This window comes from Tachypleus tridentatus, chromosome 12 (assembly GCF_004210375.1).
Source record: "Tachypleus tridentatus isolate NWPU-2018 chromosome 12, ASM421037v1, whole genome shotgun sequence".
Taxonomy (NCBI): domain Eukaryota; kingdom Metazoa; phylum Arthropoda; class Merostomata; order Xiphosura; family Limulidae; genus Tachypleus; species Tachypleus tridentatus.
The window spans coordinates 12,687,497-12,715,318 of NC_134836.1; the positions used below are offsets into that span (position 1 = coordinate 12,687,497).

The 27,822-nt window shown below is 31.8% G+C and overlaps 1 protein-coding gene across 3 annotated transcripts in view; it reads left to right on the forward strand.

The window, feature by feature from the left end:
• Positions 1–27,822, forward strand: part of Klp3A (kinesin-like protein 3A) — a 143,953-nt gene that overhangs the window by 108,883 nt on the left and 7,248 nt on the right. Inside the window, exons 18-26 of one of the 3 annotated variants that reach the window (XM_076472338.1) lie at positions 3,456–3,535; positions 3,924–4,094; positions 4,847–4,948; positions 6,619–6,696; positions 6,884–6,970; positions 7,043–7,198; positions 15,196–15,279; positions 19,735–19,869; positions 22,183–22,298. In XM_076472338.1, coding sequence (XP_076328453.1) covers positions 3,456–3,535; positions 3,924–4,094; positions 4,847–4,948; positions 6,619–6,696; positions 6,884–6,970; positions 7,043–7,198; positions 15,196–15,279; positions 19,735–19,869; positions 22,183–22,298 — 1,009 coding nt within the window. Of the gene's footprint in view, positions 1–3,455; positions 3,536–3,923; positions 4,095–4,846; positions 4,949–6,618; positions 6,697–6,883; positions 6,971–7,042; positions 7,199–15,195; positions 15,280–19,734; positions 19,870–21,635; positions 21,690–22,182; positions 22,299–27,822 lie in introns of those variants that run through there. The other 2 variants (XM_076472339.1, XM_076472340.1) reach the window with 2 other exon arrangements.

A 27,822-nucleotide genomic window follows, 5' to 3' on the forward strand; every position in this document is an offset into this window, starting at 1 on the left:
GTTGGCAGTGGGTGGTGATGACTAGCTGCCTTCCCTCTAGTCTTACACTGCTAAATTAGGGATGGCTAGCACAGATAGCCCTCGAGTAGCTTTGTGCGAAATTCCAAAACAAACAAACACTGATTACGTTTGCAGTGAGTGTTTAGCAAACCATAAACATGAAATGCTATTACATCTTGTGTGAAGAAGTTACATTTGTGTTACTTATTAATGCAATAATACTATATTATCAAAATATAATTTCTTGAATTATTCATTTTCTGACGGTATTCAACCTTTGTAAGATAGTTAACAATCAAAGATTTATCTTTACAAAACAAGTTAATATTTACTTTGTTTGACTTTTAATTGTGCTATTCAAATAATACCAATAAATAACCGTTTTTTCTTTGACTAAGTATTTATATGTCTAATAAATATAACACTTTCAGTATTAATTTTCCTTAATTTGGTTACAAAGCACTTGAGTAACTGTGTAGTTATAAATACAACACTCAAGGTCATTGAAACATAAAAAAACATTAAGAAACCCGTTACATTTTTACACATGCATGAAGTTAAGTAAGCACAATCACAAAGAAGGGCTGCATTAAAAACAATTATTTAACTGTTTTTAACTTAAGTTATTTAACCTATTTATTAGTTAGTTATGACTAATTATATTAATTTATTATAACTTAAAAAACAAATCAAAACAAAAATAAATTAAACAAGAAATGCTGCACTAATTTAACAGATCCCAGGACACAAGCTATAATGTGGGATTACAAGATGTACCCTAGGTTTTGGATGTGACTGCAGAAGTAGGACTCACATTGCAGTGGGGATACACCATCTATCAGTCTTAACCTTCATTTACCAGTCTCATATAAGAAGTAAAAGAATAGTAATAGATAGAGAAATAGAAATTAGGAAAGCAAGATGTGTGTGCTCAAGCCCACAATGTCCCACATCTATATCACTCTTTACTGCCTGCAGACAGTTGTGGGAAGGTGACTGCTTTCCTAAGTAAAGAAGGAAATTAATTGAAATAAAAATAAAGTTATAATGCTTATAACTTTGCAATTATTCAGATATTGTAATGTTGAAATACTGATACAAAATTAATAGATAATGGATTTAATAAAGAAACTATTCTGTAACAAATACAAGAATGTATTAAATAAAGAAATAAGAATCAGAGAAATTTTACATAAAATTTCTAATATTATTTTTAGTTATGAATAAGGTCATTTAACAACTTGACATATTTTATGCAGATGTATACCTTGCCACATACAGGGTGTTTGGAAAGTCACTGTGCACTTATATATTTATTAACAGACATGTTTCAATATAGAATACAGGAGGTAAATATGAATGACAATTATAAACAATGTTGAAAGTGACCCCCGTTGGCATCAATACAGGCCTGGATCCTTCTTATTTTGTTTCTAAACACCGCTATTAGTTGCTGGCTTGAAATAGACTGAATAAAATATGATTACAAAATTGCACAGTGACTCTCCAAACACCCTGTATAAAGGCTTGTTTAGAACATGGCAGTCACAGTAGACATGGGTAATGGTTGGGAGCTATAATAGTTTGTTTGAGTAGCTGGATGGGACACTTCATACTGGTATAGTTTGTTTGCTGTGCTGTTAATTAGTGGCTTTCTACCATATTGGGGGCTGGAATGCTAATTTCAAGAGGTAAGTTTTCAACTTACTCCCTAATGGTAGTACCTTATTTCCTTGTTTTTGTTTTTCATATTTTTATTTCAATTAATTTTCTTCTTTATTTGGGAAAGCAGTCACTTTCTCACAACTGTGTACAGGCAGTGAAGGGTGATATAGATGTGGGATATTGAGGGCTTGAGCACCCACGTCTGGTGAATGGAGGTTAAGACTGGCAGACAATGTATCCCCACTTCAATGTGGGCTCTACTTCCTCAGTCACCTCCAAAACCTAGGGTACATCTTACAATCCCACATTATAGCTTGTACCCAGGGACCTTTTGAATTAAAGCAGCATTTTTTTGTTTAATTTATTTCTGTTTTGGCTTGTTTTTTTAAACTTGAACCAATATGTAAATTCATTAAATATAAATATAGTGAAGTAACACAAAAGCTCATTGCATCTGGGGTATGATAATGTTTGAATTAGACACTTAGTATTAATCACATTATGACAAAAATGTTGTGTTCACTTTACTAGCATGTATTTGAATCTCCTGCTCTAGATTCAGCAGGTGCTTCATTCTGATATGGTGTAACATTGCTTCTCTACTGTTACTGTAATTAAGCACTGCAGTTTACTCATTTATCTCCCTTCATATCAAAATAAACCCAAACAATCTTTACTTACTTTGAGCTCCAAAAGATGATATTGTTGTAGTTTGGTCGGTTCTACATCATTTTGTTTTATTTCTATTCAGCAAGAGTAGTTCCAATTAAAATCTATTAAACTATAATTTCTAACATTAATTTCTTTATTTGGAAAAACGTGAAAACTGTTTTTTTTTTTGTTGTATTTTAAATAGAAGTTAAGACTACTAGACAGTGTATATCCACCACAATTTGGGTCATAGTTCCTCATCCACCTCCAAAACCCAGCCCACTTTATATCCCATGTTATACCTTGTATCCTGAGGAACTTTCTTTTTTTCAAACTGTTTTGTTTATTAAACTTTACATATGAAATTATAATTTCTTAAATTTTTTCCATTTGTCTGTTATATTTATTTTTTAATTGAATGGTTTTAGTGAATTTATCGATTATAGTAAAATAGGATGGCGTATTTTTAGAGATGGATGATTAAGGTAACATGAATTTATCTGCCAGTAATGCTAAGTGACAAAAGTAGGAATTAAACAGTGATAAAATTTCTAAATAGCTCTTAGTTACTTAGGTTTTGTCTTGACTGTTTTTAATGTTTAAAAAATTAAGCAAATTCTAAAGCATTTAAACTGTTAACATCACTATTATAAACATTATTATACATATGTAAAACAAAACTGAATTTTCTGGAATAACAAGTTTAAAAAATAATGCAACAGGTTTCTTTTCAACAAAGTCAAAATTTAAAATATCTGTGATGTTGAAGCATGATGCATTCTTTGATTTGCAGTAACTTCTGCTGTGAGCTGCACTTTCTCATATTTAAGGCTCATCAACACAAATTAGGTCAGCAGAAAATGGCAATTGAATAGCAAATACCACTAATATTTCAGCTGTAATTTCAGTTACTTCTATAGAATTAATAATGAAAGACAGTAATAATTAGAAACATTATTTTTGTGACACTAATTGTAATTTTCAAACTTTAGTGCTGAATATGCAATAAGTTTCAGTATAGCTTTTGGAAATTTTGACAAACACAATACTGTTTCAATTTAATAAACATATTTTTATATTTATACTTTAATCTGACTAGTAGTTTTTAGTTTAATATTTTACTTTTTATTTTTTTATAGAACAGAAATCAAAACAGAGATGGGATAATATCCATAGCATGGTTGAAGCCAAGTGTTCTCTTCAGTGGCTTTTTGATTTTGTATGTGCTATTTGAAATGTTTTTAGATCTTTATAGGTTATATGTGTGTATATGTGATTTATGTATTTCAGGTATTGCTTGCATTTAAAGTTTGTTTATCCTTTCTTGTAACCAAGATTTAAGGAGTTTTTATAAAAAGTTTACTTATGGTTCTGTTGTTTGATTGTACTCATTTCTTTCCTATAAAAGTAATTACCATGTTTCATATAATTCAGCTTCTTGCTTTCATAAGGTTTGAAAAAGCAGTTTTTAATTATAAATGTAAATTTTCTGAATTAATTACTGTTGTGAAGATTTTATTTAAGGATGTTTCTGTGCTTTTTGTTTTGAAATGTTATGAGTGAAATATTATTTGAGTTTTATAATCTGGTTATTAATTATGTTGCAGGCTACAGCAGCTAAGTTTGATTCCTGCTTGCTAGACAGCAAATATAAGGAGTGTCAAGGAAATTATGAAGACCTTACAAAACTTAATGAAGAATTAAATCAACAGCTTGAATACATAAATAAAAAATATGAAGGAGAATTAACTAAATTAGCTAGAGAACATGAAGATAAGGTGTGTTTAAGTTAAAAATCTTACTTTTCATTCATCTTCAATTATTACAAAAAATAATGATTAATGGAAAGTTTATGATGCGTGGTGTTTGACAAAGTTTCTTTATAAGTTGCAACAGTTAATTCATTTTAACACTGGGTAGCTTGTGAATGGTACTTGCTATTTAAGCGGTTACACACTATTGATGGTTTTGATTTTTTCTGGCTGGTTTTCTTTAATTAGCTGGAAATGTATGAACATTTCTATGAGGCAAAACAAAATTATTTTTCAACATTCTGTATAAAGGAAAAATTATTAAAGTAGTTTGATTAATTACATACTGAAGTTATGGGAAGTATGCTATTATTAAAGAATAATAATGTGTTTTGAAGCTTAAAAACTGTGTAGGTGTTGAACCTTACAACAGAGAATCTATATTATGAATATTTAGGTTGAAAAGTGTTTGTGAGTGTAAAATTACTTCATATATTGAAAGTAATCAAACAATGGAACAATACAAGCACATGATTAATATGTATTATCATTATGTTTGTGTGAAATGTAGCAAATTGTAAAGAATACTTTGTGTAATGTCTAAGGGATATTTATTTCACAATAATTAAATGGACAATTTGTTAAGTTCTTAATGCTTCTCACAAATCCATTAAGGTGAGAAAAAGGTTTCTATAATGTTATGGTAGTAGTAATCTTTGTTTAGAATGAGACTATTTCTGTTATCATTTACTGTAAAATATAAAACCTTTTTTCACTAGACCTTGTATTTGTTAAAACAAATGCAAGAGACTTCAAGTGCTACTATTGACTCCAATGCTTCACAACTGGAAGCTTCACTTCTTCAGAGAATAAAGTTTCAAGTAAGTTGAATGCCCTTTTCTTTTTTTAATGGAACAATAATTAACTACTAAATTACTACACATTTTATATTGTAATTCTGCACTATACATTTTGTATCATTGTGGTGTTTCAGTAAATTTTGTCACTTTCTAAGAAAACAAAGGTAACAGACAGAACTTGTTTGTTATTCCAGCTTTTACTGTTCATGCAGTATACACTCATGAAATATTTATTGAGTTCAAAAAGTCTTATTATTGTTCTTTTTTTATTAGCATTTTAGCATGAAAGCTTAATTATCTAGATATGTGTGTGTATATACATGTATTGAAAAGTAATTTTTCAGCTTATGTTGTGAAACAATGTTTTGTGTAATTTGATTTGGATTTTTAAATTATTTTATGCATTTTATTAAGATTGCATATTCTCCAAGGCTGAAATACATATCCTAATAGGGAAAAATTTACCTCAGAAAATTTTAAGTTATTGAAATAATTTTGAAGCTCATCTCCTCATATCAGTACAATAATTTACAGCTAGAAAGATTGTTTTTTTCAGAGCTGAGGTACATCTCAATAAAAGGGAAGAAATTTCAATAAAAACAGTTTTTAAAATAGTTTTGATGCTGTAATTCTCCTATTTACAGTGATTTTTAAACCTTTCGCAACTGGTAAAGGGTTAAAAGCCATGTGTCACATTTGTTGACTTGCAGTCAAAATTTTATTCAACTACTGATTTATGAACGTATGTTATTAAGTTTGGTATCGAATTGTAGATTATAATTCACATTTTCATATTATAAATTATTTAATTTCTTAATTTAAGGTATTTAAAAAATACTTAACAAATTTTTGTTTGTCACATGGTATGTTGAATGCAGTACTGGTTCAGATTAGATGTTTCTAATGTGATAACACAAAATCTAAAATTTTGTATCAAGTAGGAACTCAGATACTGATATTTAAAAGCTAGAATATAAAATTAAAAACCCTATCTGTTCTATATGATGAAATATCACTAATGTACTGAATCAAACAAATTGGTCCATGACCACCTTTGGTTTTTGAAAATGGATCCTTATATACACTAAAATCTATATATAATATATGGATAACTAATTAAAAGCCCAGAATGTCCACAAATGGTCTTCCCAGCCATTTTCAAATATAACATCATTGTTTCTTTTGAGATGAACCTTTGTTTGGTAAGTTGAATCTTTAGCCTGTTCAAAATTTCTTCTTTTTTCCCTTTCACCTACAGCTCCATCACTAAACTTGATTGATTATAATGGATGTTTATGATGGTGATATAGTAATTTATGATTTTTTGGTCATTGAAATGTATATATAAAACCTAAAAATATTATTTTATTTTGTATCTATTGGCAAAAATGAGTATAAGCCTGGGCAACTATCAAAAAGGTAAAAATTCATAGTATATATTTAAGGCACTTACACAAAGAAAATATATGTTTTACTTTTGTGAGCTAATATTTGAAGAACAAATTAAATAGTCAGTATCTTTTGTCATAATATTATTTCTGTGGTATTTCCTGGTTCAAATCTTGTAAGCATCGAATTAAAATTTCTAATTATGTGTTTAATGTATAGGTACAATGATGCACTTGAAGTGATGTTGCATAACACAAGTAGTTTAAGAATTAACCATGTAAGGAATGGAAATGTTTTTGCAGGAAAATGAAATTTCTCGACTGGCATATTTGCATGAAGAACTTCAAAATAAAATTGATGAATGTGATTCTTTGAAAAAAGTAAGTTATTTTGGAAAACTGCCTAAATTTTGGATTTATTGACAAATTACCCAAATTACAAATTACTGTTATGTAAAATGTGTTTACATTTAGAATGATGTTGCTGTACATTAACATTATCCTGTAAACCATAATCTGTGTTATGTAGTACAACAAATGTATGATCTTGTGTATTTTTCTTTTTCAGCAACTTACTGTTGCACATTGTAAAGGTAACAAGATGTCTCTTATGCCTGATTTTTCTTCAGAATCTTCCAGAATTATTCCTGAAAAGGTAGCTTTTTTGGTTATTTATTGTGAAATTTATATATATATGAAACATGTTTTAAATCAATTTTTTTATAAGTCTTTTTCTCTTTTCCAGACAAAAGTAACACGTCTGAAAGAAGAACGTTTTCAACTGGAAGACGTTATTTCAGACACTTCTAGTTCAGGTAGTGAAGGTGACAGTGATGATCCTGACTGGAGACTTACTCCATTTCAAAAAAGAATAAAGAAAAATGTTAGTACCATAACATAGCATCTGTTGTATTTATTTCTGGATCACAGATACTGTTGTGGATGGAACTGATAAACATAAGTTTTACCCTCTTCCTTCTATTTTTTATCAATTTATATGAAGAAACTTGGCATCAAAATGTAGTTGGTAAATTCAATTTTAATACTATATAATATTTAAGTTTCTTAATTTAAAAAGTAAATACGTAAATTCTCAATCCCCTTGTACATTTATCATGACATTTGTTTTTTCTAATTTACTTCTTTTTTCTTTTTTTTTTCCACCATTCCTCTCTGATGTCCTGAGTTTAATGTAAGTTTCTCATAGTGCACCAGTTTGGTTAGTAGAGGATTAAACTTTTACTCATTATAAATAAATTTATTTCCAAGATATTTACACAGTTGTATGTTACCCTCATAAGTTACCAACTCAGTTTCATAAAGATTAAAGAAATAGCTTAGATATGATTGAATAAAACACGCACATATTTTTATTACACAATTACATTGATTAGATCATTGCATCCTGTAATGATACATTATACATTACTAAATAAAAGTGATATGACAAGATAAACATGTATCAAGATTAGGTAGTGTAAGTTTCTTTAATTGATGATTCTGACCATTCTACAATCTTTGCTGTGCTGTCTCTAGATAACTGGCTTCAGACTGCTGACTATCAAATAGAGAACTGAAGCAAGGCTTGGTAAAGATGTAGAGATACCTTGAGAGTCTTAACATTAGTTTAATTGTGTCATAGTTGAAAGTACTATCAGAACCATATTTTTTCAGTTAGAATGCAGACTACAATATTACCTCCAGTTTGATTTGTTGCAACTATTGAAATAATAGACCTTCCAGGTACTCAACTACCTGTGAAATACATATATTGGCAAACAACAATTTCTGTTGCAAACAGTCATTTCTTTTTCTTGTATTGTCAAATTCCAGTACTATGAATCTCATCATAGGAATTCTATAGCAGCATTTCTGCACTTCCCATCTGCATGTGTCCTTTCATAAATGTCGTGTTAAAGACATATAATTTCTGTAGGTTGTTCTTATTAAATCATCTCACTGGAGGACGCCAGATAGACACTCTGTTGGAATAATAGGCCATGTCTGTTGCCAGTGTTGGGTTTGATGAAAAAAAATGTTGAACAGTTTTATTTGTTCCCCTGACTCTTGTCAATCATATATGATTATAATTTATGTTTGTTACATGTCTGAGGTAATAATTCATTATATTTATTTGTATTCCACTTGGACATAAGAGAAGAAAAAAATTTTAAAATTAAAGAAAATGTATGTTGAAGAATATTAGTTCTGAAATATTTGTATTATGAGTGATTGTTTAAACAGTGTGAATATTAGTTCAGCAGAGTTTAATTTTTATAGCTTTCAGTCTTCTTTTTTTATGGAGTTACAAACTAGAAAGTCAGACCTACTTACTTTGCCCTCTTGTCACATCCTCTTTTTTACAATATTGCTAGTAATTCTCTCTGATGCTTTATAATCAAGATAAAGACAAGGATTTAATTTACCAAATGATGTATAATGCTACCTTATTCTCATTAGAGGTTTTAGTTATTTTGATTACAGATTGAAAGTTATTGTTAAATTTAGATTAAGAAGCTGAGGAAGTTATTTTAAGAAATTTATGCATTAGTTAGAAAAGCTAGTTATAATAGTTATAAGACATTGTTTTATTTGTGCACCCCTCAAGGAAGATTCCTGTATGTAGTGAGGGGACCTCCCAGGTTAGGTTCTGTACTTTCAGTTTACTTCCTCTGGGATCTGAACTGCCACCCATGTGTTTGCCATGCATGGTGACCTGTGACAGGGAGGAGAGGATCCTGGTGGTTGAAGGGTCCAACCCTAACACACCACTTTGGCCTTGAATTCCTGTAGACGGGCAGCCTTTGGGTGGCCTCCCAGGATCAATTGACTGGTTCACTTGGGCTAGGGTCTTGGTTGACCAGTGTTGGATGTTCTTAAGAGGTTTTGAGGACATTGTGTCTGTTACTGGTGTTTGGGTATAGTACTCTAGAAACCCTGGAGTTGCTACAATGTTCTTGTTTGATATTGCAGCCAATTCTCTTGTAGGGTTCCATGGTGGGTGGGAACAGTAGGCACTGAAATGTTCTTACTTTATTATGGATATCCCCATTCATGAAGAAGAAATAAGTAAATAAAATTGAGAAGAAACAATACCTTGTAAGTGGCCACAAATGTTCAACAATCACAGTCTGTCTCTGTACTAAGATTTCTCATTTTACACTCATTATCTGAGAAATCCTTAGAGAAGATGTCTCCCTTTTTTTATTCAAAATGGATTAGAAGGGCTTGCTGGCTCCTCCCAAGTCAGTAAGAAAGTTATGCTGTGGCGACATTTTGATGGAAACATCCTCACCACAATACGTTAAACTCCTGAATCTAAGGAGCACTGAGGATATACTCATCAAGGCTACTCACCATGCTACCCTGAATTCCTCAAGAGTTGTTGTCCAGAGGGGCTTAAAGAACATTCCCCAGTCATGGATCATTGCTGGCTTTTCTGGCCAAGGCATTTGTGCAGTGCTTTGAATATCTTCTTGCAAAGACAGAATTATGATGCCTACTAAGGTTCTGATTTTGACTTTCACATTACCATGTTCATCTGCCACACTCAAAGCAGGTTATCTATACCCTTTCAGATGTTTCCAACATAAGTGGTTCAGTCACTTGAAGACATCATGTTGTAGTTCTTTAATATGTGCTCCTTGTGGTGGCAAAGACCACAATGCCTACAAGTTTGAACTGAAATGAAACTGTGTTAACAGTAGTGGTTCACACCCTTGTTACTCTAGTTCTTGAGGTTTAATGCTTGAAGACTGAACAGTGTCTCCTACCCAGAGGCTTGGAAGTTATTGTCCCCCATTTCAAATTGGATATATGCTGATATACTTCATTCCATTGCTGCAGTGGGAGTGCAGACAGGTTACTCCATGCCTCCAGCAGAGTTGCTTGTTAAATATCTGAAGAGTCTTTTGCCCTCCATTGTTGGAAACGTTGATAAGTCTATGTCTACTCCCATCTCTGTCCCTGCCACTCCTTTTAATGGTTGCCTGGGTCCACTTCCTTTGGCTCAGGGTTCAGGCGTTTCCTCAGGTCCATTATTTTCTTTAGCCTCAAGATGCAAAATGATTATTCGTTCACTCCCTTGGTTGCTGGAATCTTCACCCACAGACAGAGACCTGCCTACTATACCCAGGGCAGGATCCATGGAGGTTGATAGATCTCTGTCCAATAAAGAAAGAAGGTGGTAAAAACAAAAGGTCTCCCCACCCCATTCTCTTCCACATAAATTAAAATGTCTACTTTGATACAGTGGAACTGTTTGGGTTTTTGTTGATGGCATTAAGGATTTGATTGATTATTATCATCCAATGTGTGTCTCCTTACAGGTAATATTTCTGAAATCTGTCGATGCAGTCACATCTCGATAGTTTTCTTTATACATAAATAGATGAGAGCATGGAGGGGTGGCACAGCTGGTCAATAAGCATGTGCCTGCCCTGTCTTTGCCACTTGATGCACCCTTGGAGGCTATAACCATCCATCTTTCCTTGAATCATATCATCACTATTTGCTCTCTCTACCTGTCTCCTGGAGAAACCATGATGCCCTCAATGAACAGATACTGTCTACCTTTTTAATCCTGGGGAATTTTAATGAACAATATCCCCTCTGGGGTGGTGCTGATATCATAATCTTTCTCTTTTCAATACTGGTTCTTGTACTCATTTTCATGCACCTAGTAGGTCTTTTACTGTTATTGATCTCTTTATCTGCTCCCCTTCACTTTTTTCTTGCTTTCTGTGGAGATTTGACAGTAACTCGTAATTTTTCTATCATTTTGAGAGAAACCGGCAGTGGTCAATGCCAAGCCACCTATCTCACGTGCCTCAATGGAAGCTGGACCAGGCCAACTAGCCCTCTTGCTCTGCTCTCTTGGAACTTGATCCTGCTGTCATCTGTAACACATTGATAGACAACAATGTGGCAGTAGTGATTGAATGCTTTGTTCAGGCAGCTACTCAGTGTATTCCTAACACATTGACATGTTTTCAATGGTATCCTAGTGTGTGGTGGAATCCTGCCTGCCTCATGGCACCAAAGGCTCAAAATGGGTGTGGGATACCTTTCATAAGCATCCCACACTTTTAAACAGCATTGTTTTTCAATGGGCCTGTGCATGTGCTCGGTAGGTCAGATGTCAAAGCAAGAACGATTCTTGGATTAAGTACACAACTAGCATCTCTTCTACCACCAGTTACAAAGTTATATGGGATTAGATTCAGAAGGTCAGTTGTCAGTATACTTCTGCCCTGCTTTTGATCTTGCTCTCTGATGGCTGGGAAGTTGCTGGTGCCAGAGCATTGCAAATACTCTTGGTGAAAGCTTTTCTCATGCATCTAGTACTTCTACATCATTTCCCACCTTCATAGCCATCAAAAATTTGGCAGAGTGATCACCTCTTTCCTTTTGGGCTGATCTTCTCCATGACTATAATTACCCCTTTACACTGGTGGAGCTCAAGCTTGCTCTTCATCGGTTTGGTTGTACAATGGTTGGACCTCATGATATTCATTACGAGATGCTGCTACATCTCTCTCCTGCTTCTGGTTGTTTTTAACAGGATCTAGCAGGAGAATGCTTTTCCTGATGCTTGATGCTGGGCTATTGTCCTCTCTTTTTTTTCCATGACTGAAAAAGATCCCAAGATTCTGTCAAATTACTGTCCACTTGCTTTGATGAGCTGTCTGTGTAAGACCTCAGGATAGTTAATGCTCATCTTATTTGGTTTCTTGAATCAAACAACCTCCTCTTACCCACTCAGTGAAAGTTTTGATAACAGCATTCCACCATGGATCACTTGATTCAAGTTGAAACATCAGTCAGGGAAGCCTTTCTCAAGCTACAATATCTTGTTTTAGTTTTTTGTACCTTGAGAAAGCTTATGATACTATATGGAGGTATGGCATTTTGTGAGACCTCCATTCATATGGATTACATAACCATTTGCCCATTTTACCAACAATTTTTAATGGGGCAACAGTTTTAAGTTCATATGGGTTTGACACTTTCCAATTATTTCCCACAAGAACATTGAGTCCCTCAGGATTGTGTCTTGAGTGTCATTCTTCTCATTATAAAGATTATTGCCATCAGTGGACAACTCCCCCTTACAGTTACAAATGGACTCTTTGTTGACAACTTTGACATCTTGTGTCAGTCATCAAGCAAGAGATTTATTGAGCAGCAGCTACAGATTGCCTTCAATCATTTACTGAAGTGGACCACGGCAAATAGTTTTACCTTTTTTCACTTTAAAATCGTCTACATGCACCCTTAGCCCTTAGTTCTGTCCTGATGAAGTTGTGCTTCCTGTGGTCCCTGAAGCAAAATATTTGGGTCTTATCTTTGTCTCTAAGTTTACTTTCATTCCACATATGAAATGTACAAGGGCACAGAACATCCTGTGTGTCCTCTCTCCCACTTCTTGAGGATCGATATTTTATGCTAAAGATCCATCATGCCTTCCTTCGACTGAAACTGGGCTATGGGTCTCTGGTTTCTGACTCTGCCAGTACCTCAATCTTGAAGATGTTGGACCCTGTTCACCATCTGGGACTTTGACTCTGCACAGGGTCTTTCTGCATTTCTCCAGTACAGAGTTTGTACACTAAGTCTCAAGAACTTCCTCTACACTTCCTGTTTGCAATTGTCTTTATATTATGCTTCAAAACTTCAATCTCTACCACAGCATTCCACCTGAGGTTGTGATTTCCTTTCTCAGTGGGCCATGCTTTTTCAGAATAGATGGTCTGCCATTTTTCCTTTTGGCCTTTGTATCCAGACCTTGGATAATGTTGCTGTTTTCACAAGCCAACCCATCCCACCATAGCTTATTACCATCCTCAGGTGTGTCCTTTGAGTTATCTGAAGAAGGCGGATGCTCATGCTTGGAACTACCATACGTGTGTCTTCTACTTGCTGAACATCTTTCGAAGAATTCTTCCATTCCTATTTATACGGATTTTTCGTAATCAAGTGATTCTGTAGGCTCTGCCATGGTTTGTTGTGATTTGTTGGTTGCACACAGGATCCCCTCTACAGTTTCTGTGTTCACTGCCAAATTGTATACCATTTCTCTTGCCTTGGATCACATTGAAGCTATGTATTACACAAACTGTATTATTTATACTAACTCATTTAGCTCTCTTCTGGCCCTGAAGTTTGCTTTACAATAGTTCTCATTGATATTTAAAACCAACTGGCCAATTTCTTTTTGTTATCTACTTCTATCCAGTTTTCTGGATACTAGGCCACATTGTTATTTGCTGGAATGAGCTCTGGTCCTGTTACAGCCATGCCTGTCCCATACATGGACTACTGTCCTGTATTCAAGGCTTAGCTCTGCGTCAGCTAGCAGTTGACTTGGAGTGAGGAACATGATAACAAGCTTTTCCAGATAAAACCTTTTTTTACTTTGGCCATCTTGTTTCCATAAGGATTAGAAGTAAGAAGTTCTCTTAACTAAGCTACTCATTGGTCACAGTTTAACTCATTTTCTTTTATCTGGGACTGATGCACCAATATATGGTCTGTGTGACACTCACATCACAACTAGCTGTTTTACTGTCTTGCCATTAGTGACAGCACCACTTTAGACATGTTTTTGCCAAGGGTTTACTCCTGATGTTAGACAGTGTCATTGACATTGGGGACATTGTCCACCTTACAAAATGTTTTAAGGACCATTGGCTTTTTTAATTTTACCTAACTTTTTATCTGGCATTGGTACACTGTTTTTGTTTTAACTTAATTTCCCTTTACACCTTATAATACTTTTACTGATATTTTATTTTTTTACCAGTTTTTTTGTGCAGATAGCCTAGTTTCTTTATGTCATAAAACCCCAAACCACAACAACTTATTATGTTTTTAAGCAATTTTATAAGTGGGTCAAATATAAGGACTAAATTTTTTGCTTTTTTCTTATGTAATTTTTATTGTTATAAAAGTAACTAAAATATAAAGATAAGATTTGGTAAAGATGATGGGATATGCTTATGAGTGTCACTCAGTGTTCTAATTTGGGCTATGTGTCTGTCAAAGAATTGTAAAGCTGTATCATGGGATTATTAATTAGACAAAATTCAAAGGTCAATAAACTTAAGTAGAAACATTTAGATCTAACTCCTATGAATCTTAAGCTATTTAGAATAAATAATTTTAGTTTTGTGTTACAACCTGTAATCATGAGAGAAAGAAAGAAGAAAAGGATAATTTAAATTCATATTTTTGTGGTGGTTACAAGATTGATTAATTTGGCAGAGTTCATTTAGAGTTAAGGTAAGTAAAATGTTTGTTCATTTAGTTTCTTGTAGGTTATGAAAACAAAATTTAAAAACTAAGTTGAAAATAAGTATTTGTAATCTAAACATAAAGAACACTTTGCACTTGGACTAGTTAACACTGACTCCATGTATTTGATTGACAAATTTTTAGTAAAACTATTAGTTAAAAGAATATGATTTTTATTTATGCACAAAGAGTCTTGTAATGTGTACTGAAAGCTGTCATGGTTATTTGATGATTAAAAGATTGGTCAAAATGACCAAGCCTTTATCAAGAGAGAGAAATCTTTATAATTAGGTTTATGTATATATGTACAGGAGATGGACAAAACAAAAGTTTCATCACCTTGAAAACGTTGTTAATATGTTTTATCTTTCATTAGAGAACATAAAAATATGTAAAACTATTATGGTTTTAGAATGCATTCAATGAGATCTGTTCAAATATGGTTTCAAATCCTAATTTTAACACTGGCTTTCAGAAACACCTGAACTTTTAGTAGCAGATAACTGGAAACTTAATTGTCACATATGTTGAAATAGATAGTATAATTCATTCAGTTGTTTTAAGAACTTGATTTTAATTTTATAGTCTAAAGGATCTCAACTGCCAACAGAAACTACAAATTCAACTGACTCAGAAGAAGAAAAATTGAAAACAAAAAAGGGCATTAAGGTAATAAGGATTATTGCTGCTGTTATTTAGGTTAAACACTCTTGGTTATTATTCTTTTGGAAAGTCAGACTGACTAGTCATATGCTAAATTGTAAGTACTCTCAGATTTAACATTTTGTAGATATAGCTGTAAAGAAAACAGATTTGATCTTTGTGTTTTTTAAGAATAAGCAAGCCAAGTTTTAAATTGTTAATTAGAGCTGGATGATTAATAATAACCAATTACTCATGAGCATTGATGAGTATAATTTAAAGTAATTAATTTATTGGAATTATGATTTAATTGATTAACTAATGATCTACTAACTTAAATTGGTGTTTTTGATTATTACAACTATTTAAATAAATGAAATATTACCATTATGATTTCTGATTATTACTTTCAGTTAATTCAAGCTCATTAAATTAATCTGTTAATTTCTTGCACACAAAAATAATCCAAATTAACTTCTGATATTATTACTATTTCTTTTTATTATTACAACTATCAAAGTTTCATCCTAGAATAAATGATTAGTTGTATGTTAATGAGACTGATGATTAATTAATTATTAAATTCCAGCAGTCATCCACTTCTAGTGTATGTTTTTTCTTTCATAAGTTTGTATGGGAATAATATACTTTTTTTTTGTTCATTTATTTAACCTTTTGAGCTGTTTCCTCAGAGTTTTCTAAAACATATTCACTATAAGAAATATCTCAAATTTATTTTGTTTTTGCTATTTCTAAAAAACATTTGAAAAAAATTATGGATAAGTTTCTAAAGTGAAAATAGATAAAAAATAGTTAATAACAGAATTTTGCATTTTTCTGACTTGTGTTTTCAAAATTTAATATGATTCTCTGTATATATCATGTAATTTATATAAACATCCCTGTACAGTTCTAAAGTTTAAAACATCAAGTTTACAGTTGGAAATCAAACAGAATCAAAACTGCCTTTTTTTCCTTAGATCTTGAGGCCATCAAATCATTTTCTGGCTGGTATTCTCATATTAGCATGTTCATACCCAATTGCTACAAAATTAATTTAATCAGTACTAATTCTAATTAATTTATTATTAATGCTTCTAATTCATAGAGAGTATAAACTTATTAACTCTTATTAATATTAATATTATCAGTATTAAAAAATATTTGATTTAAAATGTCTTCTCTCTAGCTTTTTCCAATAAAAGTATTTTTGAATATATTAATAAAGTTTATAACCTTGGAATTCCAGGCTTTAACATTTGCAAATGTCTTATCACTATTGTGTTAATCTTCAATAGTTTTCATGGCATCAAACCAAAAAGAAAGATCAACATTTTGCAATAAACTTTTCCTCAATTCAGCCTAAGAGTGATTTTCAACTGAACTAATAAACATGTAATTTTTTTCCTTTTTAAAGACAAAATACCACCTTCAAAAAAATTACTGGTTGTGTATCAGTACAGATGTCCATGCTGCAGGCATGGCTATACTGGGTTAGTGACATGAACCCTAGCTATGAGCTTTAAGGAGCTTCTACAAAACAGCCCTTCCAACAACTCTGGAATTTTTAGCCATCTAAGCCAATACTGTAGTGAGAAACGTAACACTAAACACATCAAGACAAGAGATTCAGCAACAGGTGAATGGACATTACAAGAAGAAGGAAATGCTCCTAATTTAAAATTTCAAACCAAAGCTTAACAACACCACTACATCTAAATCTGTAATAAACTTATCATGCCTAACATGGATAAAAAGTAAAAAATTTCATCAAACAATCAAACGTCAGTATCTGTTTCAAAATACTCTTGCATACCAAGACTTAATTATTAACTTATCGTAATTACCAATTCGTTCTAATAAATAGATATAACACTGAAAGCATATTTGCAACAATAGTATCTTATTGTCTATATAACTAACTATATATAGAAAACCAAAACATCTCAAGAGTAAGCAGTCCAGTGTCTGATCTTCAGCTTTATATGGTCTATTCATGGACTTTATCCATCATCTGGAAAATGTAGAACTGTAAGGTTGGAATGCTAACTGAGTTGTGCCTCTGATTTGGCTCACTGGAGAGTTGAACAATCCATGGAATGAAATCAATGCTTTTAAAGAGAAGTGGCTTAGAGAGAGAGATTGTTCACAAGAATGATTTGCATGGTAAAAAGCACCTTTGGTTTTTTCAAATTAAAAAATAGCTTGGTAGGCATGTTAATTGAGAGTCTATACTTAGAGGCTGTATGAAGTGATAACTTCAAGTTGGTCACAGGAGATAAAAAAGCCTGTAATAGTAACTGCTTTAAATATTGACTGTTCTACTGTGGTATCTTCACCACACTGAGCTGAAGCCATATCAAAGATATCACAGTGACCCATACATTTTGGCTCCTAGATACTATCACTATAGCTTTAGAAAACTAACACTAGTAACAAAGCTTATACTGTCTCTAGCAATCTTGAAAGAGGAATGTTGACAGGTAGCATTGAAAGATCTGGTTCTTTCAGTTTTTTCTCAGAACCAAGTGGAACTTTTTATGTACCTTTGGGGTACAAGGGTAAAAGATTGACTTTGTTGACACAAGTACAATCAAAACACTAATAAATGTTGCAGTTTATGAAGGTGTTCAAGTGTAACCTACAGCCAGTTGATATTGACTGCATTCTGTTGAAAAGCAACAGAGTGCACATGAGTGATAGAGTAAATTTGTAGTTTTGTCTGGAACATTTTGCCAAATTTCTTTTTTAGCATTGGCATCCTTGCAATGGACAATACTGCTAAAAGGATCGATCAGTTTTGCCTATGGAACCAATGATCTAATGTACAAGTTTAAGGACAGGTAAATGCTCAAGTTAATGTAGCAGAGGAAATAACAAAACCTCTGTATATACAATTCAGTTACCTTATGATACTATATGGAGGTATGGCACTTTACGAGACCTCCATTTCTATGGATTACGTTACCATTTGCCCATTTGATCAACAGTTTTAAGTTCATATGGGTTTGACACTTTCTAATTATTTCCTGCAGGAACATTGAGTCCCTCAGGGGTGTGCAATGAGTGTCATTCTTTTCATTATAAAGGTTAATGCTATCACTGGACAACTTTCATCTTACAGTTGCAAATGGACTCTATGTTGACGACTGTGACATCTCGTGCCAGTCATCAAGCATGAGGTTTATTGAGCAGCAGCTACAGACTGCCTTTAATCATTTACTGAAGTGGACCTCAGCAAACAGTTTTACCTTTTTTCTCTCTAAAACGTTGTAGGGCTCATACATAAAATATTCTGCTTCCTATCCAGAAAGCAAATAACATTGTCTCTGGAAATTATTTGTTCGTGGAGTGGTAAAGACCTGGTGTTTTGTAATAATGGATCAGCAATCACCAGTGCACTGAGCAAAGTGTAGCAAGAGGTTAACTGTAATATTAGGGTTGCATCCATTTCACCTTGCCAACACATTTGATGTTATTCATTTATGGACCTAACACAGCAAGACCATCGTAATGATGAATGTCTGAACATATTGGAGTGGGTTTGTTTGTTCAACACCTTAGATATTGTATCTGGGTGCTGGTAAGTCAACTGAATGACAAAAACAGTGCTAACAAAGTTTTAGCAGAAGGGATAACTTGTATGAATTCCACATCATTATCAGCTAAGCCTTTTCTCTGCATATTTTAACTGAGAAAGTAGTGCTGGCAAATTTGTGGTGTGTGCTTCTTTATTGCTGCATAGGGGGACGACATTCATATGTAAAAGTTTTTTTCCTGGTGATCATGTTTATAGGTTCAGTACAATTTCCCAACCTTCTGAAGTTTCATTTCACAGTTTTTATTTATTATTGTTTTGCTCAACAGATTTTTACTAGTTCACATATGGCTGCTCAAACATAGGTAATTTGTCTTATTTCGTTATAAAACATTATTAAGAATGTCACACGGTCACAAGAAATAATCTGTAATGTAAAAACCATACAGTAAGTTGAATTGTATCTTTTAAAATTTGCAGAGAATGGTCCCTCAACCTAAGCAGGGCATAATACTAGTGTATGATGCCTTAAGTTTAGCTCATACTGTCCACCTGGTAAGATAGAGCATTCTGATGCAAGGTCCATCACCTGTGACTTCTTTGATAATAGTTTCTCTCTTTTGAGCTGTATGTTAGAAGCTTTATTATTTCACATGCTGTGTCCACTGCATCTCTCATGCTGTGAACCTATTGAAAGATATTTTTTCTGATGATTTTATATAGTCTGGTTTTTGAATGTTCACAATATAAAAATGCATTCGAACTTTTCAATGTAAGGTAAAACTAAACAATGTTGAAGTGTTATGCAGGCTAAAGAATCAATTGTTTACTGTAAGCCTACCAGTTTATTTGAAACATGAAATACTTATGAAAGGTATATGCCAAATAATATTGATGTTTAAATATAATAAAAAGGAAAGTTTCATTTTAACAAATTTTTTCAGCGTTCAGTCTCTAATGCAGCCTGTAAGTGCCAAGGCAATTGTGCTACAGGTCGATGTGGATGTTGCAGGGGTGAACGACACTGTACTGAACAATGCAAGTGCTCCTCAGAAAAGTGTTTGAATCGGAGTAATGAGGTAAGAATTGATAACTAATTTTATGATTAAATTGATACATGAAAATAGGTTTAAGAGATAGTTATTTCTTTTCAATGCCTGTATTGTAATTAATTTCCAAAACGTTTAACATAAGATTACTACGTATCATAGCTGAATGTAAAATTAAAAAATAACAAACAAGGTTAAAATTGTAACAGAATTGCTGAACGTGAAGCTAATTCAAACAGGGCTAATAGATGAACAATGACAATAAAGGTTTAAAATAATTCATTTCATTTTATATTTAATTTTAGTGATGAGTTTTTTTACATTAACATAATATAAAATTTAATACTGTATGGTTACAGGAATTCAAATTAGTAATATATCATCTCAGTTTTAATAAAATGAAAAATATAAATTTCATATGATAAAATAAAACTAATTTTACATTATTTCTATTGATGCATGGTATATATTTTTGTAAAACAGAAAAAGGTTATGATAAATCAAACTTATCGTTTGTTAAACCTTTGTATTGTACTTATATATACAACATTATGTAGAATTAAAAGTTCATAAAATTTATGTTAATTGATATTATTATATTTTATAAATTAGAAAATAATAATTAATTTTGTTTCATCAAAAATATACTTTGCTTAAACTTGAATTAATACAGACAGACCTACTAACTTTCAGGAAAATTTGTATTTACACACAATAATATTTGAAAGCACATAATATCTTTTTTTTAATTTTATTTTAATCCTTCTTTTTAAAATTTAGTTTGACGTGTCTTTTTGTTGTACTTTCAAATGGATAAAAAGTTTGAAAAATAATTTTGCAACAAAACACCATTTTGTAGTCTTTCCCTACCATTGCTTCCTAAGTACAACATTTTATATTATTTTGTAAAGAATATAAAGTCTGTTGATCTGAATGAAAGTAAAGATTTAGTTATAACCATAACTGGCCAGATTAAGGACAAAGAAAAGGTATTTTGAATAATAAAGTGAGTAATTATCCATGAGATGAGAGTAATAAGTTTGAGTGACCATTCAATACTGTTCTTCTTTGAGAAAGTAGTAAGTAAATAAAATTTGTAGGCCTTTATGCTGAAAATGTGTATGATATATCTAAACATCATACACAGATACCAATTATTTTATTTCAGTAGAATGATTTCTGATTATTTTATTATGTTCATTCCCTTTAAATTTAGCTGGTTTTTACACTTTACCATGTAGATCTTTTGTTTTTTGCAGTTTGTATAGCACTGAATAAAGCATGTTTAATTAGAAATCATAGTAATAGTTATCAGTGATGTCGAGAAAACCCACTTGTAGAGAGAAATATATATGTAAAAATGGCTCGTTTGGGTTGAGAAAATATTTTACGTAGAGGAGCGAACAACATTTCGACCTTCATTGGTCATCGTCAGGTTCATGAAGAAGGTCGAAACGTTGTTCACTCCTCTACGTAAAATATTTTCTCAACCCAAACGAGCCGTTTTTACGTATATATAGTAGTAGTTAGTCTATTAAGAAATTTGTAAAGCAGTATTATTTGCATCAGAATGGTTACACAACACTAGCTATGTAACCAAAAATATGTATCCAAAAAAGCACAGAGAAAGAGTGCTATCTATGTCAGGTTGTCATCTTGACAGCAAGATATTTAAAAGGAACAGACAACACAAAATGAATCATTGATAAGTTGAGTATTTAAACAATGCCCATAGAGTAAGGATGAAGCTAAAAAAAATTTAACACAAACCTACAATATAAGAATTTGTGTCTTAGTATGGGACCTGAGTATGCTGAGAGACAGTGCTAACACCAAACACCACAAATATCAGGTAAATTTAATAGCTAAAAAGAACTTATAAAGTAAAATAAGAGTGAAAATAAAAAAGAGAAAAACTCGACAGTTACAAATTTTTTACGAATGTTAAATGTGTTGCTAAAATTGAAGTTTGTAATATTTAATTTACAAATTTTTAATATTTCACCCTGTAAAGATTGCTCAGATTGTTTTTTTTTTGTTTGTTTGTTTTTGAGGCTTGTATAAATATTTTCCAAGAAAAGTTATATCAGTATTATAAGGATTCACAGAAGAAAATGCTTATGAGTTTTCAAACTTAAGAGTTTTATGTTTTACAATTTTATATATAGAACTAGTTTTTTTGGTAAAATTACATTAATATTCTTTTACAAGGAACTTTTTGTATCTGTACAAATTAAGTATTTTCTTATGTAGTAAATGAACTGTATGGATATGTATTCTGAATTCTTTGCCATCAATTGTTAGTTGTTTTCAAATAAAAAACTCAACTATTTAATTTTTCAGAATGGAAAAGATACGTTTCTCAACACTACTTTTAACATTAGTGAGTCAAACTGCTCCACAGAAAAGTTTAAAGTTTTGAGTAATCAAAATGGTCAAGTAATGGTAAACGAGAAAGAGTAAGTAAAGTGTTTTCTTATAATTAAAATTATATTGTAAATTTTAAAACTAACATTTCACCAATGCTTGTACGTTGCTAAACTATATTTAGAGAAACGTATTTTATGTTGAATGCAGTAAATCCCTCCTTTGAATGTCACCTTGCTGTACATATTTTCACTAAACTATTGTTTGCACCAAATTGTGCTTTTGTCCATTGTGTTTATGACATTCATTACATCATTTACCACTAGATGGCATTAATGCTCCTTATGTTGCAATAGATTGTTATAGGTTGAGTGTTTCCAGTTTATTACTTGTATGAAATAAGCAAATGTTTAAATTGTGAAACTGTATTAACAATACTGTTATTTTAAACATGCTAGTCTTGTTTCTTCAAAAATGGGGTTTATGTAGTTATTGCATTTTAGTCATCTGTTGTGGTATTCTTAGGTGAAACTAATTTCTTGATGAGTATTAATTACGTTGATCCACGTTATAATGGGAGGATCACTCAGGAAATTTACTTAGTAGATCTGAGTTTAACTAAGAAAATTTGAGTTAATAAGGTAAACAAACTGGACATGAGATAAAGTGAAACAATATTTATTGTATGTCTTAAAACACAAAACACTGTGTGTGTATTTGCATAGATGCTGCACAGTTGCTTTTTACAGGATCAGTTAATGAATCAGTAGCTTTTTTTTCTTGAAATGTTTTCATATCAGCTGTTAATAACCTTGTAGAATTGATCTAAAGTGATTGTTTGAAACAGAAAAATTACATCAGAAAATACATGTCAGTACTTGATTTGTCACTTTTACAATATAATGAAGGTTTATAATCTCTAGATATCACGTTTTGTCAGTGAAGGATATTGATATCACGTTTTGTCAGTGAAGGATATTGATATCACGTTTTGTCAGTGAAGGATATTGTTGTCATTGATCCATTTCTATACAATGTGAAAACTTCAGTAATATGCCAGTGGGAAGAGTAGAATAAAAAATTGACAGTTTTTGGGAAAAGCTGCAAGAATCAAGGAAGATGAATAACTTCTGTATTAATATAAGATGTTGGGAAGTGCATTATCTGTCTACATATCACATTGTTAATCTTCATAGAAAGTAAACATTTTTGAGAGGTGTTTAAAATTCTGGAAAGTCATTGAAATGACCACTTTTGAAATAAGTTTCAAAATGTTTGGAAATTAATGTAATGAGTACATCATGAACATTGTTTTATAAATTCTTCAGTATCAAGAAGAAAATTTTGTTATTAGGAAATATTTTAGATAATGTAGTTATCATAATAGTTGATAAATTTGTATGGATCATGGAAGTTTGGAAGGTTTAGAATTTGATTTTGATTTTTAAGATCTTGAAAAGAGCATGAAACGAAAAATTGTAATACATATGTTTTAATAATGAAACGAAGAATTAATTTTATTTTATTTTGCTGTTTTTCAAGTAGGATCAATTCGACATGTCTGAGATACATTACTGTGTATATCACCTGGTAGTGTTTGTATTCATGGTCTGAAATACAGAATATTGTTAATAGAATTGATTTACATATATATTTTTTAGTTATTTTGGCTGTGTATGAGAAGGCACGTACTATGCTTGCACGGAGTTTTTGTTGGTAGCCATTTAGGATGTTTTATTACAATTTTTGAAACTAGATGTTTTATTCATAATATCGGTAGTAAGACAGATATAAATCAATCAAATTCTTCATAGGATTACTGTTTAACATCAAATCTTTGTTAAGTAAGAGTGCTTAAAGTAATGCCATAGTGTCTTAATGTTATAGTGTCATAATTGTAGTCCTTCCCAGCACAACAACAAAACAGTAACATTTGTTTTTGTGTAGAATGACACTAAAGGTGATAATTCCCTGTGAGACTGTTGAACAGTAGATGGAAGTTTATTGTATGACAGTCAAACCAGAAGCCTTATATTACACTAAAAACAACTGGTACCAAAATAAAGATAGAAACAGTATGTGTATGCTTATAACATTAACAGTATGGATTTGGTTGTTCAGTATATCTAGTTTATTTTTTTTATTACTGAACTTTTCTGACAGATATTCTTGTTTATTGTTATCTTAGTGTGTGGATTTAGGACTAACCTAAATCTCCAGAGCTGACTGAATGTTGTGAGATATTCTTGGATTTACAACTTAGCATATTATACATGGCAAGGTTACCCAAGTGAGCAAATAATCCATTCTAATCATTATTAGTAAGAAAAGTATGCCTAATAAGCTATATTCACTATTGGGTTGATTTGTAGTTTTTATTTAGGTTGAAAACTTGCTCTAATCAGAAGTTAATATAAAATTATAAATTCTTCTAAATCATTTTACAACTTAAATTTCAAAGTTGATGCTTTCAGGTAAAAACCATACATATTGACAGTAAGTGTGTTGAAATGCTTTCCCTTTCCTTAAATGACATATAGCAAGTTTACCTTGATGCATCATATAAATTAGATTGTGGGAAAACTGGCTAACCAATTGAAGTAAAATAAAACTATATTTATGACTTAAATGCTTAAAGTTGGTGAAGCAATAGAAACCAGTAGGCTTAAACTTTTGGTTAACCTCCTACTTGAAAAGGAATATTGAGCATAAATTTTACTATGTTTATCTACACAAAATGTGGCAAGTGTTTAGAATATACCAGTCTGTTGTAAAAAATAAAGCAGGAGTGTTTTAAAAGCATTTTTTCAAGATATGTTTGGAAATTGATGATATCACTGATGAATCAGAGCATGGTAATATATGTGCAACAGATGAAAATACTTTTTTCCATTGTACAGTTTGAATACTGTATTTAGAGAATTTTTTTAACATCTAAAGTGCATATATATATATATATAGTTTTTTTTTTCAAGTATCCCTATATATTCTATATGTAATTTACTCTCTTATGTTACAAACTGTTGCTAAATTACCAATGTATGGTAAAATAAATAGCTGAACTCTAGTATCAAATATTTACATAATATCATGTTGAATGGTATTTTGTATTTGATACTAGAGTTTAGCTAAATGGTATTTTGTATAAGGTTCTGGCATGCACATAAGATTAATGGAAGATAGTTTTTGTCATTCTTTTTGCAAATTCCTTCTAATTTGCTCATTTTGGTTTAAAAATGAGTAGAATGTGGAAAAAAAAATTAACACCTTTAGTTGACATGATTCTTTATCCTAAATGTTTAACCATGATTAATCTGCACAAATGGGTTTACAGTGCAAATCATATTTTTCTTTTAACTGGCTGTGGAAATGATGTAGCCAGAAAAGGTGATGTAATTGTGTGCTGTAGGTACAGTACTGTGCAAAGTAAAAAATTAGATCTTGGGCTACTTTCAAAAAACAATGAAACAAAAAACAGTATTTGGGGTCAGTATCTTCTTGGTAGTAGAATCCTTTATCAATTATATGCAAACTACTGGATATACCATGATGGATTAGTATCTGATGGCACTTGTGGTGGTCCATTGTTCCATATGTTTTGCAAATATCTCCTGTCGCCTCAGCAGAAAAACTCCCACACACAGCATCTCCTATGCTTCATGGTAGGTGCTATGCACTGAAGTATGTATCTTTCATCTTTCTTCCACTGGGTGTACAACCAGATATTTCAGACTTGGACTCATCCATCCATAACACCATTTTTTGATCATCAACAGTCCAGTTCTTGTACTTTTTAGCAAATTTCAATCTCTTGACATTTGGAGATAAAAGTAAAGGTTTTTTTAAATGCTACATGACCAGATATTCCATTCTCAATGTGTATTCTTGATGCTGTAGATCTGGACACTTTTCTATCATTTGATATATGGTTGTTTATCTCATGCTTGAGACCAATGGCAGTCTTCTTTGTGTCCCAAAGACTGCATAAACAGTATCATTGAGTTTAAGTGTTCTGCCTCTTCCTTTATTTTAAAATTTAGTTTCTTGGTCTCACAATTTAGGGTGTATTGATAATGTTTGGGGAGCATTTCAAGTCTGCAGCAATTTGTCAGTGAGTCTAACCAGCATCACATAAAGATTTCATGTAAACTTTCTGCTCTACTGACAATTCTGTACACTTTTTGGGCTGTGGCATGACAGCAAAGCATAATATAGTGTTAAGTACTGTTTTTATCGAGATTTATTTGTGGGGTGCTATTAAATTGATTTCTTCTAGCATATGCCAGAACCACATGCTAGCTTTTTTCTATATAGTTAAAACCACTGCAAGGGATACCATGAGTTATTTTAAAATCTAAATTTGATAAGTACATTCATTCAAGTAGAACCCTTGTGACACATCCTTTGTATGAGTATATGGAAAATCAAAAGAATGATTAGTATTCTCACCCTGGCTCAATCTATTGTCAACAGGGATCAGTAAAGCATTACCATAGTATTGAAGTTTACATTTTGTAATGGCATGGAATTATTATTAACTTGGAAAGAATGAGAAAATATCTCATTCTAATACTTGCACAGTACTGTATATTTCTGTGAGTGTGGTATTGAATTGTCAGGTAGCTTATCTGAACCATATCATTGTCATGTTGAAAGAATCATATGCACAACCAAGAATTTGCTTAGAAAAGCTTACAAAGATTATTCAGGTCAGTGCAAGAGTGAAGACAAATTTTTTTTTGAGCATATGGTGCCACTGTTGATATGAGAGCTATAGGGATAGGTAGGTGCTGTTGATATGAGAGCTATAGGGATAGGTAGGTGCTGTTCTTTTCTTGGGAAAAGGGCATTTTAATAATAAACATAAAAAATTAAAATCTTCATCAATTTAAAGCTAACAATAATGTACATCAAAATGAAAATCCTTTAACCAACAAAATAAAAGCACGTAAAATATATATATAATGTACAATGTCAACAAGAAACTGTTAATTACACAAGTTAAAATGTATGATACATTTCCATACCTCTAGAAAGAAATTATATGATTATATTTGAACCCGGAGATAACAGTGATTCAATCTGCCTCTGTTTATTGATATTTTGATACAAATGTGTGTAGACATGTATATATGTATATTTTAATCACCTTGTTTTTAAATACCAATCCCATCCACTCACAGTTGTAGAATGTGCAATATATTTTGCATATGCAAGACTGACTAATTTGTTTTCTTTCTTTTTTTAAAAAAAAAATGTACTGAGTTTTCAAAGTACACATGTGCTGTAATATTATGATGACTGAGTGAGAGACTGGATAAGAGCTATGTTTTATACAACTTTTACTTGAATCAACATTCTACTTTTGAAGGAAAAGACAACTGTCTAAAGTAATTACACATTAGATTGTCTAAATTCATCTATTTTGTACTATAAAGTTAAATAGATATTTAGAAAATTTCTTATCTCAGTTGCAGATACATGAAAGCATATATTCAATCGAACTAAAAATTTGTAAACTGTGGATGACTAAAAGAATGTGATGCTGTTTTTGATACTGAATTTTACCCCATTATTTATGTAAATTGTAGGGTAAAAACTGCATGATCCTGTTTA